The following is a 21,410-nucleotide window of genomic DNA, read 5'->3' on the forward strand; positions in this document are numbered from 1 at the left end:
TTCCAATAAAGCCTAAAAAAGGTTGGCAACTCCTTGTTTATCATATGCCGGTCTTGCCTTTCTCTTTTATGCCGGACTTTCTGAGTAGGCACAATTTCTAAGTTACATATTTCAGAACATAAAACTAGAAATTGAGCGCGTTTTCAGTAGATTAATAGTACTAGTCAGAAAGAACGGTTATTAAATGACTACGTTACATACACAATATACAAATATTCCGACTGCTTCTATTTTATTTTAATTTTTTGCGGAACCATGTTGAACTCGATGATCGAGTTCGAAACACAAATCAAGTTTTATGTTAACTAGTGTTCGTCCTAGAGATAGGTATTGAAGACCAATGGATTAAGGATGAAAAACTGGTATACCTCCGGAGGTGTGAGAGGCGTAGATATATAAACACAACAGTTATAGTCAATAGACGGTCTTTCCGGGTAGACGGTTTTCTCCACACTGACCTTAGTTAATTATTTGTTTAGATAGTTAAACTTTGATACAAAGGGATTCAATGAAATGCAAGCATTTTTGTAGAGTAGGTATGTAGATTTCCTCTACCAATTACTTGTCTTTGCTGTCGATTGAAAGAAATTGGGTTAAGTAATATTTCAAACCATTAAAATAATAAGTAGCGGCCCTTAATACCCAGTCCCTATAGTATAGAATTAACAAATCCATACCGGTTTTCCAAAAGATAAGAGATTAAAGTGTCTCATTAAGAAATTCATAATAAATTTATGTCAGAGCTGTGGAAATTCGATGAAAAATGAATATTAATATCCGGAGTGAAAGCGAGATATCAAAAAAATGTTGCGTAGCTGTAGCATTACGTCATTTCTCGTTATAGAACAATCCACACTCCATAAATGTATCAAACGCAAAATATAAAAGCAAAACACGACACAACAGTAAAAAAAATACAAAAGTCTACCTCTGAGATGACTATTTGAAAATAATGAATAATTTTAATAGATTCATTGTCCCGGGCCACGAACGTTTGTTATACTCGTATTATTTTATAGTCCCGAATCCAATCTAGGTATATGGTCGGAAACGAATGACCGGACTCTGGAAACGAAATTATACATAAAATACCTATCATAGGTAGTCAGGTTTTCGACAGTAAATGTAGGTATATCCATACTAATATTATAAAATGGAAAAGTGTGTGTGTCTGTTTGTTTGTCCGTCTTTCACGGGAAAACGGAGCGACCAATTGACGTGATTTTTAAGTGGAAATAGTTGAAGAAATGGAGAGTGAATACTTTGTCTCTTTCTAGCCTCTAGCTCTTCCCTTAAATGCGGGGTGGAAATTTGTATGGACCATTCCGCAATTTTCAAATTTAGCGCGAGCGAAGCTGCGGGCAAAAGCTAATAGTAAATAAACCCGATCATGAATTCATGACTAAACTACCTCAATTCATGACTAATTAGGAATTTACCACCTAAGTGTATTTTCGGAAAGTAAAGTTGCCACATAAAGACACTTCACAATAACTTTATGCAAAGAGCAGCTTACGCTATACAATAAACATTGAGCTAAACTGACCTTACCTCCTCAGTGGCAACCGGGCCGACGCACCCACCACCGCCAGTCTCCTCTAAGCACCTCTGCGGCGTGTGTCGCAAGAACTTCTCCTCATCGTCAGCGCTGCAGATCCACATGCGAACACACACTGGCGACAAGCCCTTCCGATGTGCCGTCTGCCAAAAGGCCTTCACCACCAAAGGGAATCTTAAGGTTGGTCTATATATAGACACTTTCACTTATCACATACGCGACGCGAGTACGCATTTCTTTTTCGGAAGTCTTGTAATTTTTATAGAAAACCACGGATACCTGAGTATAGTCAATACTAACTTTTTTCATAACGATTCTTCGTGTTTGTTGTAGGTATAAAAGGGTTCCACATTTTTCTGTTCATGGTTAGATAACTTACTTACTAGTCTAAATAGCCTTGAAAGCATTATTATGTTCCGTAAATAACAGTTGTTAAATGAATAGCATATAGTAAAATGTTTGTACTGACAAAATATGACACTATTCGAGCATACAACAAAACGCTTTGCTTTGTGCCATCTTTGTGCAGTCATAGACATATATAACTCATAGGTAACTCCTTACTCCGTATACTCGATCTTCTTTGGTAGGTACATTTTTATGTCTATTTAAAGCAAAGAACTATATAATTTCGTTTGATGAAGGCATATAAATGATTTGAGGCAAAAGGACGTAACTCCATGAAAAAGAACTACTAGAGTCATCTAGCGAAAGCCAAGCCATTCAAATAGTCCATTACACAATTGACTTAAACCATAGCGCTCTAGAAGACTCTATTCTCATTGGTCTAAAGCCAGCAATAAACGATCAATATTGAACATGTTACTGACAATAGGGAACTTGACTGTAGTTAAAATAAAATATTGGGTTGGTAAGAAAGTAATGAGCGATCGATTGAATTCCACATAAAATTTTTGAGAGAGTTCTAGAATCTTCTATGGTCAAAAGTATATAAAGGGCGAGTCGCACAGTTTCTCGTCAGTCATTCACTAGCTGTCGCCGAGCTAATATAAGGAAGAAAATGGACGAATTAAAAGTCATAAATTGCTTACTATATGAATTTCAGTCTGGCCATTCAGCCGCCGAAGCAGTGCGTAATATATGTCAGTGTGTTGCTCCTGAAGTTGTGTCTGAGGCCACGGCGAAACGATGGTTCCAGCGGTTTCGTAGTGGCGACTTTTCATTATCAGATCAACCTAAGTCTGGTCGACCGGTGAAGATTGATGTAGCCAAATTAAAAACCTTAATTGAAGGAGATCCGAGGCTAACGAGTCGTACTCTTGCTACCGAGTTAGGCTGCTCTCATGTCACCATAGAAACACATTTACACGAGTTGGGAAAAAACTACAAATACTGTTTGGATACCGCACGAACTTGATAAAGATCAACTAAACCGTCGTGCCGATATCTGCATACAACTTCTGTCTTTTCGCCGCACATTCAACTGGTCGGACCATCTTATCATTGGAGATGAAAAATGGGTCTTAAATATAAATCACACACGCAAACGTCAGTGGCTAGCTCCAAACGAAAAAGGAATAGATTCACCAAAAACAGAGCCTCACCCGAAAAAAGTTATGCTGTCCGTTTGGTGGGATATTCATGATATTATTCACTGGGAACTCCTACTAAGTGGAATGACTGTTACCGCATCAGTATACTGTAATCAGCTTGAAAATTTAAACCAAAAAATCTGTCAGAATCGTCCACAGCATGCTAGTTTTTTTCTTACACGACAATGCTCGCCCACACATTGCAAAAGTGACTCGGCTAAAGCTATTGGAGCTAGGTTGGAAAGTGATACCTCATCCACCGTACTCTCCAGACTTGGCACCTACGGATTACGCATTGTTCAGATCGCTAAGCAATGCCTTGAATGAAAAAAAGTTCGATGATCAAGCCCATCTACGACAGTACATAGCTGAGTTTTTTGAATCTAAACCTAAGAACTTCTTCGCCGATGCTATTCATTCTTTACCAGAACGATGGAGACAAGTAGTAGATAACGAAGGCCGTTATATTTTTGATAAATGATTAAAATAATAAATTAAATAAAAATTACAATATTGGTTATGATTCGCTCATTACATTCTTACCAACCCAATATTTTATACCATGCACGAAAGAAAGCATCAGATAATTATAAGAAAAACATGGACGGAAGTTATTTTTAAATTCAATTTCTATTTAATAAGTCAGGTAGAAATTTATAAAGTAACTGAGTTGGCCGTGACGTCACTCAATTCGATTTCATATAAATTCCATATTAGCAAGTCGTTCAAATTCGTTTTGACAGTTCTTAAGAAGAAGCTGATTTGACTAGGCAAGTAGCCTATTTAAACTATTCAATATTGTGATAAAATGCACATCTTATTTTATATGATAATTCACACACTGGTTTAGGAAATGTAACATTTTTATAAGTAGTAGTAGCGCTTCGATCGTAGCTAGTCCCAGCGCTTTCACTCTTTGTAGAAGAAAATTACTATAAAATGTATTATACTTCATCGGATATTTTCCACTAACGTACACTTGTATCCCAGGTGCACATGGGCACACACATGTGGAGCGGCGGCGCGTCGCGGCGCGGGCGCCGCATGTCGCTGGAGCTGCCGCCGCGGCCGCTGCACGAGCCGCACGAGCTGCTGCGCCGCCCCGACCTCTTCTACCCCTACCTGCCCGCGCCCTTCCTTAACGGCATGCAGCAAAAGGTAACGCATACTTGACTACTTGCCTGATTCATGTGGTTTGGCCGTTGTTTATATGTTAATTCGTTAAAGTAAGGAAACGGCTTTGTAACTATATATATTTTACGGTATCGTCTTGGCAATATTTTACATGTAAATGTTTTGGTGGAATAGGTACCAGGCCCCGTAGCTTAATGGCATTTCTACGACGCGCAACGAAAACGAAACGCCGCAAAAGTTAGTCTGACTCTGTCGCGTCAAAACGCAAGAGCGATAAAGATAGATATCTACGAGCGTTTCGCTTCGTGTGCGTTTGTGAGCGTTTGTGCATTCGGCTACGCACGCCGGTACCTGGTACCTTCTTCCTTAAGTCATAACAGTACGTAACTAAACAAATATTTTTCTCAACAGCTGAACGAAATATCAGTGATCCAACAAAGCGCGGGTCAGAACGGCGTCGCTGCAAAATTCCCCGGGCTTCTCGGCTTCGGTGCGTTCGGCGCGCGACCGGGCGCGGCGTCACCGCTGGAGGGCCGCCGTCGCTGGACGGCGACGAGCGCCAGGCGGCCATGCGCGAGCTGGCGGAGCGCGGGCGCGAGCTGGCGGAGCGCAGCCGCATGCGCGACGAGGAGCAGTACCGCTCGCCGCCCGCGCACGGCGCGCTGCCGCCGCCCGCGCAGGCGTCGCCGCCCGCGCCGCACCACCCGCACCCGCACCCGCACTCGCTCGCCTCGCTCCCGCCGCCCGCTCGCACGGAAGGACTCACGGTTTAACGCGCACCTGAAGGGTCGGAACTGCATTTATATCGGTCGGAAACGGGAGCTCCCACCCGAACACATTCCAGATATTGATACGCGATGTGAGCCTCTTATGTGATTAGTGCGATGGTCTTCGACGGGTGAACCTAGTAGACGCGTCATGTTTATAATGTACAAAGTAATCTTATCCGAAGTTTAAGGGACTGACGACGAATGGGCGACTGTAAATGTGCAAAGCGTAGTGGTATTTAACGATGTTATTCCAAGTGTTATACGCCTAGTACCTTTTTTTTTTTAACTGTAAGTAAGTTATATGCATGAGTACGGGCCGGGGGCAATGGGGGCGGCAGCCCCGCGTGTATGTCATTACTCTGTGATAGAGCACATTTGGTACTGTATCTAGTTTCGACGGCTTACTCCGGTAACGGCGGGTAACTTGAATACAGTCAAATGTGCTAACATCAAAAGTAAATATAAATAAATTATCCCAAAAATTAAATAAAGTTTTAAGTCTTATATCTATAACTGTAAATAAAATGTATGATATAATTATAAATTAAAGTATAGCAAAAATTTTAATATTACAGATAGACTTAGTACATTTTATTGTACAACACTCGAGTGGAGTGCAACATGCATGATTTTATCTTATGCTACATTCCAACCGATATATTATTTCAAACTTAATTACAGGCACGATATTTAGAAAACAAATCATCAAGTGCCTAATACTACAACGAACATCACTATCACGGTGCAAACGGCTCGTCGAGCCGACATTGTTGTACAATAAAATATCTGTCCTAATGCCGTATGTGACTACAACTACAACATATTGTATGTATAAGGCACACATTTTAAACTACCTACCAATTGTTGACCTAAGTTTAAATTATTGTAACAGAGGTTAATGACGTATTCATATCATGTAAATTAAAAAAGTATTTGCATTTGAGGTCTACATAGTTGTAAGTATTTAGAGTCATAGCTATTATATTGCTTTAGAATACTTTGACATATCTTTGTAAAATACGAGCGGCTGTTGAAGTCTTGTTGAAATTAATAGGTTACTACCGCTAGGGTATTGCCAGTACTCAGACTGACCTTGCGAGATGTTCCCGGGACTACTGTAACATTTCTTTCCAATATGCATTTTCTCTATGGCACAGGTTTTTACTATCAATATTAATAATTTACATCAATACTTGATACGCGTCAATATTAATGATGTACGATATTGACATGTAAGTATATGATAATATTGATAGTGTGATCCGCTCTTATGCTTATGATAGTCACCGATAGTCAAGTCTCCGTGTTGGGTTCTAAACGGACTATGTATGTTTTATGATTACTAGTTATCTGTGTATAAATGTCCTACAAAATTATTTATATATGAAGTATAAATCATGCATGCACTCTTAGTATTGAACAAAGGCTTGTGGGGCGGTAGGCCTCACTACAGTTTAGTTGTAAAGAGTAAATTCTCATAGCACCTACGATTCATTTTCAAGTTGCAAATAGATCCTAGAGAGTAGTGTTAGTCATGAATATGATGTGTCATGGTCATGTCAGTATAAATAATCATTGTAAATTATTAAATGTTTATGTAAATGTCCAAAAAGTATTCAAATTATTTAAAAAACAATTATATTAATAATTATTTTCTTTTTTGTTCTCCTTTACCCTTTGCTCCTTTTATTTTTTAAGTTTAAACTTTAAACACGCTAAACAGTCATTTAGCTTTGACGTTTATTGATACGTCACTTTTCCGGCAACTCCAATCGAATAAAATCAAATTCTACTGGCGTGTAGTGGTCGCTAGTTTGGTGTACTATGCCTTTAATTGTGAATTTTGTAATATTTTCATCGTCCTCCTTGCGTTATCCCGGCATTTGCCACGGCTCATGGGAGCCTGGGGTCCGCTTTGACAACTAATCCCAAGATTTGGCGTAAGTACTAGTTTTTACGAAAGCGACTACCATCTGACCTTCCAACGCGAAGGGTAAACTAGACCTTATTGGAATTAGTCCGGTTTCCTTCACCGAAAAGCGACTGGCAAATATCAAATGACATTTCGCACATTAATTCCGAAAAACTCATTGGTGCGAGCCAGGGTTCGAACCCGCGACCTCGCACGCACGTACTTACCGCTAGGCCACCAGCGCTTTAATTTTGTAATATTTTATTACTACCTAAATAATCCCCAAAGTGACTCAGAAAAGTCAGTTTTGCAATAAGAATTTTGAGAGAAATAAAAAAAATACTTATCATAAATTTATTTAGAGATGTTTATAAAATAATTTCAGTACAATTGAAATAATTAGTAAAGTTTAGGTAGTCCTTTAAATAATTATACTGCTCTGTTGATACAGTTGCACCAACTAAAATACGAGTAAGTTCTTACTGTTTGAATTTAAACTTCTAAAATGGTACAATTACATTTGTGAGGTAAGTTTTTTGGAAAAACGGAATCATATTTATTAGCGACATAACATTGTGTTCTACCCTTTATAATGAACCACTGATATAACTGAAGCCGCCTTGCCACCATGAAACTGGAGATCACACTCACTCACTTAGTTGGTATATGTGAAGCACACGCACTGCGTTTAACGGACAGTATATCTAAGTTGTAGCTATATCTAGAACTTGATAACGCTGGCTAGCTTCTTAACGCGGTCGAGCAGCAGTCCGTCCTCGGGAATGGTGGCCCGGTACAGCTAGAGCGATCCTGCCGCCGTGAAATCGTACTATACTTCGTTTTCGTTTTCGTCGGTGTATGTGAAAGGACTGCTATTATTGGGTCGTATCTATATCTAGAAGTTGATAACACTGGCTAGTTTCTTGACGCGGTTGAGCAGCAGGTCGCCCTCGCGGATGGTGGCCTGGTAGAGCTGCGAGCGGTCGGCGTCGGCGCCGCGGCCCGCGCCCGTGACCACGCAGCCGGCCACGGCGTCGATGCGGCACTGCAGCCGCCCCGCCGCCGTGAAGCTGAGGAATGCGAGAACGGTTTGTACCGACGAGGCAGTAATCGACTATAATCTAGCGAATACATTGATTAGCATCCACCGTTCGCCTATTTGACACTAAACTTATTTCTACTAAATAAATGGCGTGACTTATTTTCTAATGCTTCTAAATACTAATACGGTGTTGTCGAGACTCAACGAACAGTACGCGCGTAGATGTTGCACGTCAGCTGTGATACGTCTATCGCGCACATATTAGACATATTTTAAGTTAGGCATAGCTAATAGTACGTTTGCACTTCCAGCTGGGCTAGTCCCGGTGACACTAAATATGGTAAAATTATGAAACTTATAAACTGAAATAGATATCATACACGAAACAAAAAACGGCAAGGCCCACTGGTGGCCGAGCCGGGAATCGAACCCGGGTCTTCAGCTTACGCGGGCGGGCGGGGGCGGGCGTGTGGTCTAGTGGTAAAGACGTTAGCCGCGTAAGCTGAAAGACCGGGTTCGATTCCCGGCTCGGCCACCAGTGGGCCTTGCCGTTTTTTCTTTCGTATATGATATCTATTTCAGTTTATAATTTATATATATGTAGTAGTGTGACTACACTCAGTGGAATTGCACATTAACCTTCACTAAAAATGTTATAATTTATCAGATTTATTAACCGACTTTTATACGTTTTATTTCCTACCTCTTTACAATAAATATTTTACTATCAGTATATTTTTGTTGTATTAATGTTAATGTTAGGCACTAACTATAAAATGAATTTTCCATAGGATTGTTGCGAATGCTACGAAACCTAATTAAATTTTGGTTTTTACATAGATATTGTGTGACGTGAAATTGAAAATCCTCTGATGACGTTAGCAGCGTTTATTTACAAATTATCGTTAATACATCATTTTATCGACATTTCCAATCACTAGTAATTGTCTTTGATCATATTTGACGTTTCGTTTGTTTACATGATAGGACAAGTAAAAGATGAACCGACTGTACTTGAAAAAAGAACAAATCAAAAAATATTCAATAATAGTTATTTGTTATACAAGGGGGCAAAGTTGTATTTTAACGCCGAGTGTGGAATTGAAAAACGAGCAAGTGAAAGGATTCTATAGTTGAACCACGAGCGAAGTGAGTGGTTTGAGAATAGAATCCTGAACTTGCGAGTTTTTTAACACACGAGAAGTAAAATACATTTGCACCCGAGTGTAACACAAAACTTTTCCCCTCATTATAGCGAGGAAACTACAACGCAAAAAATGCATTTATCACTGCTTCCAGTAATTCCACAGGTGGTAAATCATCTTTATTACTAGATTCACCTACTTTTATCAATTTTAAAGCAGTTAATTTGACTTTATTCAAGGTCAAATTACTTTACCCACTAGTGGATAAAATGCGTTTTTACCCGCTGGTATTGAAGGACAAAACACGTGTTTCCGAGCTAGTGAGGGGAAAAATAATTTGATTTGTTCCCTACTTGTTTATGAAACTTACTTAGAGATCTCCTCCTCAACGAACTCGCGGGTGACGCCGAAGGTGGCGGCGATGTTGTCGAGACTCAGCGAGCGGTACGCGCGGAGAAGTTGCACGTAGGCCTTGATGCGCGCCTCGCGCACGTAGTGCTGGTAGTGGGGGCGGAACACGGGGTCCACGCAGATCTGGGTTTCCACCTGACGTCAGAATAGTACATTATGATACAAGTGCGCTAAGTTTATAAGGGGTCATTACCAGTGATCGGACTTTAGGCGTTATTTTTATCATAAGGTTAATTTTTCTGACAAGTGACGCCCTAGTGTCCAATCACTGGTACACACGAAGCGATATTGTACGCAATGAAAAAGCCACAACGGCACTGCTTGGCTCAGGTCCTAAGGCAAAACCCTAGCACATAATCATAGAGTATTGCAGTACCTACTCGCCCAGGCCAGTCTTTAGGGTAGGGGCCCACTGGAGCGGGGCTCCGTTGATAACGCTTTTATGTTAAGATTAAATGAAAAAAAGTATTGTGGATAATCAGTAAATTTGATATTATGTCATTTTAATATTGTGGTCATTTTGATACTGTGGACATTTTGAATTTGTCATTTTGTATAGATGGTCTTTCTGGTTACATGAAGATTTTGATACTTTAGACCATCTGCCACTAAAGGCCTCACAGTATTAGACTACAGTACTTACCCAAGCCAGACTCTTCATGAAGTCGGCATACCGGCACTCGTGCAGCGACTCAACAAGCTCCCGTAGCTCTGGGAAGCGCGAGCGCAGCGCCTGCACGGCGGCGCCTTGCCTCCGCAGAGCAGCTTGCAACGCGTGACGCTCTAGGGCCAACGCGCAGGCGAGCACACAGTATTGGATTATGGTGCCTGGAATATAACATTTCATCTTTTAAAGACTTGGAAATGTACTACTACTAACAAATACCTATAAAACTAACCTATAAAAAACCTATAAAACTTGTCATCCTGTACCATACGTATTCTGGCAAATAAAGAAATTCTATTCTATTCTATTATAAATTCTTCCAGCTGATTAATAGAATCACATTTTTGACAAGTGCAGGTATCAAAATCTCCGGCAATAATAAAAACGCCCAGTCCCTGAGAGATATAAATATTATAAACAGTGTTAAAGTAATAATAGTTATGCCACTAATTTATAAATCGCCATAGCTGAATAAGTAAAATAAAATAAAATAGCCTTTATTGCAGACGTTTTGTTACATTTCATTATTAACATACATGTATTTATTTTCTAATTTTGGTCTATATGCCTTTTGCAGGCAAAGGCCTCCTAACTAAACTAAACTATTATATGATCATGAAATAAAACTATGGAAACGGATCAAATCGCGTATAATGAATTTAAAATACATCCCGACGTTTCGAACTCTTTACAGCGTTTGTGGTCAACGGGTGACTGAGGAAAAATTAAAATGTGCAAAAGCTACCCACTTACAAGAAATATTAACGAACCATGACCACAAATAATATAGATTTCTAAGGCAGGTTCACACACTATTAATAAAGCTAGTTATATATTATATGATCAGTCTCACTTTTTTTTTTTATGGACTGATCGGCGATTGACCTAGTCACACCTGATGGGAAGTGAAGACAGTCTAAGATGGAGCTCACCGATTCAGTAATAGCCTATTCACTCTACGTTTAAAGAGACCGAGGTCGTATTTTTCTGGGATGCTGGGTGCGCATTCCATAATTCACTCACTCTTAATAACTTTGCACTATAGGCCATTAATAAAAGTATCTTACCAAAGTCAACCAATTCATAAGACTCGAAAGTGGAGACACAGTCAATGAAGAGGTCTGCAGCCTTGCTGTAGTCTCTGACAGCGAGGCAGTAGATGGCTTCGTAGGCCTTCAGCTTGTTCCTTGAACGCCAGTCTCCGCCTTTGTCCACCAGCTCATGGGCCTGAAAGTATAAATAAAAATAAATAATTTTCATAATAGCCTTTATTGCCGAAACCAAAACAGTATTACATTAAAATTTATTAAGACAATTAACCCCTTGTGTGCGGATGCGTCAAAAAATCGTTGGATGCAACTCCGGCTAAGCCATGTAGAGCAAAATAATAATTCCCAGAAAATATGCAAAACGATGATGACCTAATTTTACACATGGATCCGTGCCTGAGCATACCATGGGTTAGTTAAACACATTGAATTAGTAATCAGTGTGTCTTGTGACACATAAACCTCTCCCAGCTGTTTTTATTTATAGCTTTCCTAGTCCAGGTGAAAATAAAATTAATGAACCAGTGAGCTACAACCTCGTCCTTGTCGTCACTTTCCATCAGGTGCGACTAAGGTCAATCACTGGCCAGTTTATAATAAAAAAAAAAAAAGAATGCTAAACAATTGTAAACAGTTGGACTTAGTCTAGTAGTCTCCAAATGACAAGTTATGGTGAGAATTCCATCGGCTGACCTATTTAATGCATAGTTGTGTTATGCTGCCCTGCAGAATAGATTACTGCTCAAATGGTGCTTCCGAGCAACATATGTTGGAGGTGTAACACCCTCTTTTGATGACTTTCTTTAGACAGTCTACCAAATATCACTTAATACACCACACACTCTTTGATCATGAAAAATTAAAAATTTATTAGAAATGGATTATTCCATGGTGCAGTGATGGACTTCATTTCGAGAATTAAACACAGATAATGTAATAAATGCAAGTTGTGTCAAAGGGAAATACATCTATATTTTGAGCAAAACAAGTTAATCAAGATATAAATAACAAAATTAGAATAGAATAGAATGCATTATTCGTTAACACACACACACACACACACACACACACACAAAATAAATGTTACAAATAAGAAGACATGAACAAGAAGGAGGTGCTACGAAATGGTCTAATCTCAGCATATTGCTGGCGACTTCCAGCGCTGATCTTCCGATCAGACCACAGACAATTATAACATGCATGACTTAACAAAACCCTTTATTCAGATAACTAGGTACAGCTGCAAATGTATCAATAAATTCTTTCATAATTTCTCCATGCAACATTGCAGCTCTGTATATATGATGAATAAGTTTCAACTTTTACCAATGTTTACCTTGTTAATAGCTTTTCCCATATCCTTCACATTACAGCCATGGAAGTAGGCAATTCTGAACAAAGCAAATATAGCATCAAGTCTTCTGTTGGTGGTTAATGTGGAGTCTTCATACTTAGAAGTAGCCAAGGCAGTGGCCCCCTCTTTGTCGCCAATAGAGCACATGTAGTCTAATCTGAAAGAGACAACCAAATATGAAATATCTATTCTTTCTAATCAAATTTTCAGTTTTAAATGACAATGCAATAAATGCATATAAACAAAAAGCCTAGCACTTCTTACCTGTCCTGCCAAACGGGCGTCTCGGAATCGTCCTCTTCGAATTTGGATAATCTATCCTGATTCTCTTTAGACATGGCATCATATAACTTCTGATCAAATTTCCAGCCCAAGTCAGTACAAACCTCCTTGTAATAAGGAGCCATATTTCCAGCCTTTATCCCTTGAAATAGCTGCTCCCGAAGCTGTGCATCATTTTTCAAATGGGGCAAAGTCAACTTGAACTTAATGCCAGCTAGGGCCATGTATTCTGGAGTTTTACCCTCAGCTGATAATTCCATTTTTCCGATTTAAAATATAATTACTACACAAAGAGAATCACAAGAAATAACAATTTCACAAAGCGTATCCACAATCTAAACTAGCCAGTCAGAGCTGTCACTCGATTGGCAGGTTATGTTAGATTGTCATGTAGAGGTTACTTATGGCGACAATTTCTGTAGATAATAAACAAATTCGTAAACAAAGTAGCAAGTGGCTATTAATTTTCATATATGCAAAGTAAAAATACTTTAAATTTGACAAGTATTTTTATTTGTGTACAACGAGTTAGTATGTCTCTTCATACGTATATTTTATAAAACTAATGAATGGTTCAATAAAAACGCCATATAAAATACCTCAATTTGTCAAAAACACTTTGTCATTACAGTGTTACTAGTAAAAAAATAACGGATTCTTTTTTATTGTTTAAGACTAGTCTAGATATTTATTTTATAAAATTTACCTACCCCAACTCAAAAAGTTCCAACAAAAATGCGCAGGCATCCGTTTGTCATTGACACGATTGTTTTCCGGTGGTTTTCCGTATAATTAAAAGCATTTAGGAAATCCGATGCCGAATTTAGTACAAATTTTGTATAGGATCATCAAAAGCCCCGTTTTAAGTATCCGAACGTCTTCTTTAAAAAATAATTTGACAGGATTCAATGACATTTCAGTGAATCAAATTCACAAATTGTGAAAGAACCCTCGGCGGTATTGTGGTGAATTTATGAGTTTTGTTCTTAACAATTATCATCTAGAAACTACAATTTCACGTGAAACTCAATGTTACGTACACGACATGGCTGTGGCTTGGCCTTAAAATAATAAGAGAAATTGTTAATAGATTGTAACGAGTTCGTACAAATAAATTGCAATTTTTCATCAACATGGATATAAATCAGCTTGTCAGCAAAAATCAGTCCATTAAGATAGTTCCATCGATAGAAGAAACTCTACAAAATCAAGGACTTGATGTCGATTTGGATGAAAACACAATACTATGGCTGAATCAATTGAAAGAAACATGGAAGACGTGGAAGAGGAGTCCTACCGTTGAGCATCATATTGAATTGTTTTTAAACTCCAGGCACGATACATTTCGCGTGGCCCTGGTCTTTGTTATAAAATGCGAAGATTCAAAAGACTGTAAGACTAAAACATTACCCCATTTCATTATTGAGATTTTACATAAATGGTCAAGAGCTAGAAATATAGTACCTGAGGACTGTCTTAAACTACCTGCATTCCACATAGCTATCAGGCAAAGAAACCAGAGCTTTCTATGTCTTATGGCAAAAACATATCAGTTATCAACCATCAAAGAAACCATTTTACCTATTGTAAGGTCTATGATCACAAATGATAACTGTAAGCAAGCATGTCAAATCGTCATTGCACTCGAGTTATTTGACGATATATCAGTACAAGAATTATTATTTCCATTGATTCTGCAAGATAAATCAAATATTATAGATGAATACCTTTCTGAGTGCCCGGCTCAAGTGGCACCACTTCTTCAGTTTCTGGATATGTTACTTGACAAAAACTTTTGCATTCGTGAATATGTTCAAAAATATATTGAAGAACACAATATTTGTAACATCAAATATGATAAAATACATTATAAGCCACTAGGAAAGTTGGTGGCAAGATTGTGCAATAAATTCAAGGTTCCAATTGAAACTTGTAAAAATCTTAGCAAAAATCGCACAACTGGTGGCTTAAGATATTTAATTCACCAAAAATATGAAGAAAATAATGTAAGCACAGCTGTTTGGGATGATTTAATCAAAGATTCACTTAGACAGAATGCAGACTCGGCACATGAGTTCATTGACATGCTTATGATGTATGACAAGAATGAAGCTCTTAAGTGGGCATCATACTTGAACTTACCAGACAACCTGTTGCCAGCCGCCTTGAAGGAAATGACTATTCAACATGATGAAGCAGAACCTGAAAATTGGGACACTGATGTTAAGACTGAAGTTACTCATCAGGAGTATTATAAGTTTACTTTGCCCCTGGAGCAAATAATTATAATAGACACAGCTGAAAAGTTTTATGACCTGATGATGAATGATTTAGTAGGATGTAGTCTAGTGAGTATTGATTGTGAATGGAAGCCATCATTTGGAGCCAAACAATCTCAAGTAGGGCTCATTCAGATAGCAACTGATAGAAATGTATACCTTATAGATAGTATCATACTCAATCAAAAACAATACTCCAGCTTTTGGCACACTTTTTACAAGTCTCTCCTTGACAATGCTGAAATAATCAAAATAGGTTTTGGTCTAGAACAAGATTTGAGGGAAATGAAAGCATCAATTATTGGTTTGAATAACATAAAGCTAAAAGGAGAAGGTCTGCTGGATATTTGTATACTATGGAAGAATCTTATTGGTTGTGGTTTAGTTTTGCCAAGCAACAGTGACAGCGCAGGAAACAGCCTGAGCTCTCTAGTCCAGTCATGCTTTGGCTTGCCACTTGAGAAGTCAGAGCAATGCTCTAACTGGGAATTGCGACCTTTGCGAGATACACAGATCCAATATGCAGCTCTGGATGCGCATGTCCTAATCCAGATATATTATTTCCTTCAGCAAAAATGTTTAGAACAGAAAATAGATTTTGATGAAATATGCAATGAAGTAACACTGGAGAGAAAGAAGAAGTGTTCAAAGAAAGTGAAAGCTTTAGAAAAAACTCAAAATTTTGTCCCATTAAAGTCTGTTACTGATGTAAAACTATTTGTTGAACCGGAATTGTCTAACATAGTGGCATATTTAAGGTATTGTGGAATAGATGCTGTGCTGATTCCACCTACTTTATTATGGCATGATGTAATAAATTTAGCTATAAGTGAAGATCGTATGATTGTAACAGCTAAATTTAAGTGCACTCCATTTGACGAATTTCCACAGAGCTGTATATTTGATGCAGGGAAGGGCAGGAATGTTAAAGAGCAACTTCACATGCTCTTTAGTACTTGTAATGTAGGCATTAAGCAGAATGATTTACTTAGTCGTTGTTTGTTATGTAATGGCAAAGCTTTGAAGATTATGTCTGTTAATGAGGTAACTAAAATTTGTAATGAGTATCAAGCTTCACTAACTGTTGAAGCTAACAATAAGACATATGACAATGATTATGATGAGGATGAAGAGTTTTATGATAGATTTAATAGTGATTCAGAATGTGATGAAGATACCTTACAGCCAATGCACAAGCCAGTACTGAAGGCAACTTGCCTCACTAGCAAGGGTGTGCCGGTTGATATAAGTAATGTTAACAAACTTTCGTCCTCTGGCAAATCAGCAGTATTGTGTGAGCTCTGTGGTAAGGTATTTTGGGATGAAGATGAAAGCTTAAAACCAGTTAGTGAACTAGTTTCAAATATTACAAAACTCAGCATCTGAGAATATATATATATATATACGAAGGTACAAATAGATGTTAAAAGCAATACTGTTTTAAAATAAAATGTTTATTCAAACATTAATATATTGCCTGTAGTAATAAATGTATATAACATTATATTAGATAGTTTTTAACTACATAGTATTTACTTAAGTGTTACAGCATACAATTAATTTTAATCAATTTTAAATTATTAAGATAATGTCTAGGTATGGTGAAATAGGTGAATCTCATATTTGTTTGGTCCCAAAACATTTGACTATGGAAAAGTAAACATGTATTGAAAGATTATTAAAAATGTGTATTATAATATAATCCTTATATGTGGTTGTATAAAAAAACTATGAACAAAGTATTGTTAAGTAATTTAAAAAATACAAATCATAAATAATAATTATGTACTTCCACGAATCCACGTTCCAGAATGTCAATCACGAAATACTTTAATCGTTTTCGTAATGCGTCGAAAAAGCTGTATTTGGTTTTGTAATATCTATTTTAACTTCGTAACTACTTAGCAGTCGTTAAACATAACCAGATCGGATATCGCAGCAGCAAGCATAGCTACCAATGATTGTTTGACTTAAAATAGACAACAATATATTTAATAAGCTATTGAATAATGTGCATAAGCATAATAAGAAATGTTATGTCTGGAAAACTGGTGTAACAGTCACTGCCTTAGGTATATTATCAAAAATAGTTATTACATTTTATTTTACAGTCAGAGTTGCGAACTTGACGTCAATGAGTTCTCATGCTCGAAAAGTGCACCTTTATGTAGTTCGAAGACGACATAAAATCGCATTTTATATTCTAGAGCATAAAGTAGGTACAATTTTCTTCTAAGGCCGCCAACAGACAGTCTTAAAATTCATAATCTTAAAAAACAAGAGTGTGTGTGGACAGTCGCGAAATTATATGTAACTCCGTGCACTCGATCTGATTTCTGTACTGATTATGACTTTATCAAATTATGAATTTGAAGACTGTCTGTTGCCGTGCCGGCCTAAGACTAAGGTAATCGGTCTCAAGAGACAAACAGTTAAAACATATTGCACGCAATAAAATTGTGTAGGTGACAAAACTTTGATAGGTTCTTTTATTTTTGCTATAATTTATTAGAATTCCGTATTTTCTATCGTTAAATTAAGTAAATAAAATAGGATTCGATTACTTATCGTTTAAAAAATGTTTGACTTGGCAAAAAACCAAGCGTCTGAAACTCTGATCACATGTTGAAAAAAAAGTTGGCGGGAATTGGTTATCTTATGTACCTATTATGTTCTTTCGCGTTACGACAATTTCGTGGTGTAAATTGCCGAGAAAAATATAATTAATTCCTCGCAATCGAAGTGAAAAGCAAAGTGTATAACAGGGGCATAAATTTAATAATAATTATTGAAACCTAGAACGAAACGCGCCGAGCGCGGGAGCGAGCGGGAAGGAACATATCTCCCTCTCGCTTACCCGTAGATACACCTCCTTACATAGAGTCTGGCTAGCCAAATATTGTTGACAGATATTTCCTTGTGGTATCACCAATTGTCTATGGTTTAAAAAAAGGCTAAAAGTCTGCTGTCAATTTATGTCACTTATTCAAATTGTTCGCGGGTTATTAAGGGTAAATCTTAAATATTATAACAATGACGATACCAAGCGAGGTCCGCAATTTGCTGTTTAAGCTAATAAATAATTACAACCAAGAGCGAAGTCGACGTGAAGCGGCATATAATGAAAAACTGCAATGTTTACGTCAAGAGTCGATGAGTTCGATGAGTGGCATGGGAAGTAGGTAGATACGTAGTGTGGTCTATTTACTTGTCTTTAACTGGGTCTACACTGAGAGAAAAAACAACCAGTTATCATGTTCGTTCAACAAGTTTTTTGGTTATAATTTTTAATCCTTAAATGCATGATTTTTTCTTTTAACGAGAAGTTAATATATGTGATAGACAATGGATTTCTGACTGTAGGAAAAATAATAAAAAAAAAATTAACATCGATTTTAATAATAAATCAGTGTTAGAAGTAAAATCGGCTAAATCTTATTTATATAAATAATATCATTATTGGTAAAATTTATATGAAAAGTTTTACTACTTTTAGAAAGGTACACTATTTAAGAAACCCGTATGGTAAAATATTTAAACATAAATTAATTACTAACTTTGAAAAAATCGGCCTAAATCATATACTAAAACTCACCATCATCCAGTTTTTTTAATACTTTTCCGCCATTTTATCTTAATTTATAATTCTTAAATGAATAGGTTTTTAGTTTTGGTTGGAAATAATGATTTTATTTAGTTATTTAGATGTATGATCTAGGAAAAATAAATAAAAAAATTCAGCTTATATTTTGGCTAGTTTATTTACAAATATATGCATTGTAGCCAAATGGCAACAATATGCAATTAAGGGTTAAGAAAAAAAAACCGCCTTCCTTTGTGGTTCTGGTGATAAATACCTAAATACTTTCAAATGTTGGATTATGTTATCAATTCGTCTGTATATTTTTTAATGTTTGTTATCGATATCTCCGTCATTTCTGAACCAATTTTGAAATCTGGATGATTCTGAAGTACTTACAGATGAGAATGATTATCAGAACGGAACTCTAACCAGGGGCGGCTCACTCTTCATCAGCAGTTCCACTGCACCGAATGCCACTGTTCTGGACGTAAGTGCATGCTGTTCTTATAAAAATACCAAAGTCACTATAAGTGTGCCGTTCAGATTTGAGGAGTTCCGTTCTGACCATCATCAGCAGTTCCACTGCACCAAATGTCACTGTTCTGGACGTAAGTGTATGCTGTTCTTATAAAAATACCAAAGTCACTATAAGTGTGCCGTTCAGATTTGAGGAGTTCCATTCTGACCATCTTCAGGAGTTCCACTGCACCAAATGTCACTGTTCCGTGCGTAAATGCATGTTGTTCCTTTAAAAACACAAAAATCACCATATGTATGCCTTTCAGATTTGAGGAGTTCCCTCGATTTCTCCAGGATCCCATCATCAGAACTGGATTCTGAGAAAAATGAGACCAATCTGTATGCATATACATTCAATCAAAAAAAAAATTTTTCAAAATCGGTCCAGTAACGACGGAGATATCGAGAAACAAAATGCAGACTAATTGAAAACCCCTTCCTTTGAGATTTGGAAGGCGGTTAAAAATAGCGCCTGCGTGCTCTTTGGTTCAAATAACAAGTAGACACACGAAATTTCATCTGAAGTTGGCTGTTAGCAAGGTGACCCTCTCGGCCTAGCTATTTTCAGTTTGGCGATAAATCCAATATTTAAAAACTTAAAATCAAAATTCAATGTTTGGTATTTAAACGACGGTACCCTAGGAGGCGACGTGAATACTGTACTTTCTGATTTGTCTTACATAAAAAGCAGTTTCGAACTTATTAGTCTAGAGCTGAATTTCAGCAAATGTGATTTTCTTATTCAAAAACCTTATAGTTACGTTCACTGATTTTAAACCAAAATTTGACGATCTGGCCCCCAATATCAAATAAGTAGACAAGTATTATAGGTATTCCCTTAGCCTCCTGGGTTCTCCCGTATTTGAAGAATCTTTTCCCGTTTACGTTTCTAATTACATATCTAAATTCAAAAGTCACACTGATCGGTTACTCGAAATTAGCCCTCATTATGCTCTCGTAATTCTTAAATTCTGTCTTTTTGTCCCTAAATTTACATATGTGCTCCGTTGTTGCTGTCCTTTCTGGAAACATCAAAATTTACTGTCACCCATAGATGATTTAATCAAAATTAGTTTAGAGACAATCCTAAATATTCATTTGAGTGAGGCCTCCTGGTCTCAAGCATCCCTTCCTATTCGGTGGTAAGGTATTCGCAAAATGACCAGTGTCCATGTGACCATGGCGCTTCAAATCTCATAGGAAATATCTTAAGGGCTTTGCCCACAAACTATGAGATTGCGGGCTTTGAGGATGCCAGAAATGCTTTCAAAATTGCCTGCCCAGGCAAAAAAATTCCAGATAAACAACTTCACAGGTCCAGAACACGCGAGGCTTTTGGCGGTCGGAGCCCGGGAAGCCGGTTACTGGCTACATGCCCATCCCTCACGAAACACTAGTACTTTCTTGGATCCGACCTCCCTTAGACTGGCCTGAGACTTGGGGTTTCGGTGTGTACGCCACACATATGCTCTTGTGGCACGGACGTGGACCGACTGGGACACTATGGATGATCTTGTCAAAAAAGTGCAGGCCGTTTTTCGAGACATGCGTCGCTTAATGACATTATCCGTCGGTCCCTTGCAACCATCAATGCGTCTGCTCTCCTTTGAGCCGACTGGCATAATCAGAGATGACGGCAAGAGGCCTGATGGAGTGTCCCTTGGAGTATGAGACGAATGTTAGTGTGGGATGCTACCTGCGTAGACACATGCGTAAATTGTTAAATACCATGTTATTTTCAAGTAGAAATAAATAAATCTATCTAATATCTATCTATCATTGGCACCGTCTCACCTCCAACGGACCAAGATAAAAGCGGCAGAAAGTGCCGAAATTTTGAAACAGCGGCAGAAACCTTTTTGTGCCAAAATTTTGAAACGTAATAAATACAAAAGTCTTGGCAAAGAATACCTTTTTGTACCCTTTGGCGTAGAAAGTCTAGGTCCATGGGGTCCCAGCGCGAACAAGTTGTTCACAGAAATCGCGAAGCGTCTTGTTGAGGTAACTGGTGACCGAAGAGCTGGCGACTTCCTCGCACAACGTATCAGCATTGCGATACAGCGAGGAAATGTCGCCAGTATCCTTGGTACAATGCCTCAAGGGCCTATTTTAGACATTAGCTAGCTTTTAAATTTAGTCTTAGTTTCTTATA

At 37.8% G+C, this 21,410-nt stretch overlaps 3 protein-coding genes across 3 annotated transcripts in view; 2 read left to right on the top strand and 1 right to left on the bottom strand.

The window, feature by feature from the left end:
• LOC125227115 (homeotic protein spalt-major) overlaps window positions 1-6,666 on the top strand; it is a 30,338-nt gene extending 23,672 nt beyond the window's left edge. Inside the window, 4 exon segments of the mRNA XM_048131327.1 lie at window positions 1,560-1,738; window positions 4,102-4,269; window positions 4,657-4,774; window positions 4,777-6,666. Of these exon segments, the coding sequence (XP_047987284.1) occupies window positions 1,560-1,738; window positions 4,102-4,269; window positions 4,657-4,774; window positions 4,777-5,018 (707 nt within the window). The 3' untranslated portion in view covers window positions 5,019-6,666.
• Window positions 6,667-7,760: 1,094 nt separating this feature from the next.
• On the bottom strand, window positions 7,761-13,244 carry LOC125227144 (26S proteasome non-ATPase regulatory subunit 6). The gene is made up of 6 exons (XM_048131365.1): window positions 12,860-13,244; window positions 12,578-12,752; window positions 11,260-11,419; window positions 10,169-10,353; window positions 9,485-9,660; window positions 7,761-7,997 (listed from the first exon to the last, which is right to left on the bottom strand). Exons 1-6 carry the CDS (start codon window positions 13,135-13,137, stop codon window positions 7,823-7,825), a joined length of 1,149 nt encoding a protein of 382 aa, XP_047987322.1. The 5' UTR covers window positions 13,138-13,244; the 3' UTR covers window positions 7,761-7,822.
• A 539-nt stretch (window positions 13,245-13,783) lies between these two features.
• On the top strand, window positions 13,784-17,283 carry LOC125227520 (exonuclease mut-7 homolog). Its single transcript, XM_048131855.1, has one exon. It carries the CDS (start codon window positions 14,011-14,013, stop codon window positions 16,540-16,542), a length of 2,532 nt encoding a protein of 843 aa, XP_047987812.1. The 5' UTR covers window positions 13,784-14,010; the 3' UTR covers window positions 16,543-17,283.
• Window positions 17,284-21,410: the final 4,127 nt, after the last annotated feature.

Source organism: Leguminivora glycinivorella, chromosome 6, assembly GCF_023078275.1.
Source record: "Leguminivora glycinivorella isolate SPB_JAAS2020 chromosome 6, LegGlyc_1.1, whole genome shotgun sequence".
NCBI lineage: Eukaryota > Metazoa > Arthropoda > Insecta > Lepidoptera > Tortricidae > Leguminivora > Leguminivora glycinivorella.

Excerpts from the sequence above, each read along its gene's own strand:
- LOC125227144 (XM_048131365.1), bottom strand. The coding sequence starts at position 13,137 with ATGGAATTATCAGCTGAGGGTAAAACTCCAGAATACATGGCCCTAGCT. Across the intron at positions 10,354-11,259 it reads TTATGAATTGGTTGACTTTG|GCACCATAATCCAATACTGT; the intron begins GTAAGATACTTT and ends GTTATATTCCAG. Across the intron at positions 9,661-10,168 it reads TCATGAAGAGTCTGGCTTGG|GTGGAAACCCAGATCTGCGT; the intron begins GTAAGTACTGTA and ends TTCTGACGTCAG.
- LOC125227520 (XM_048131855.1), top strand. The coding sequence starts at position 14,011 with ATGGATATAAATCAGCTTGTCAGCAAAAATCAGTCCATTAAGATAGTT.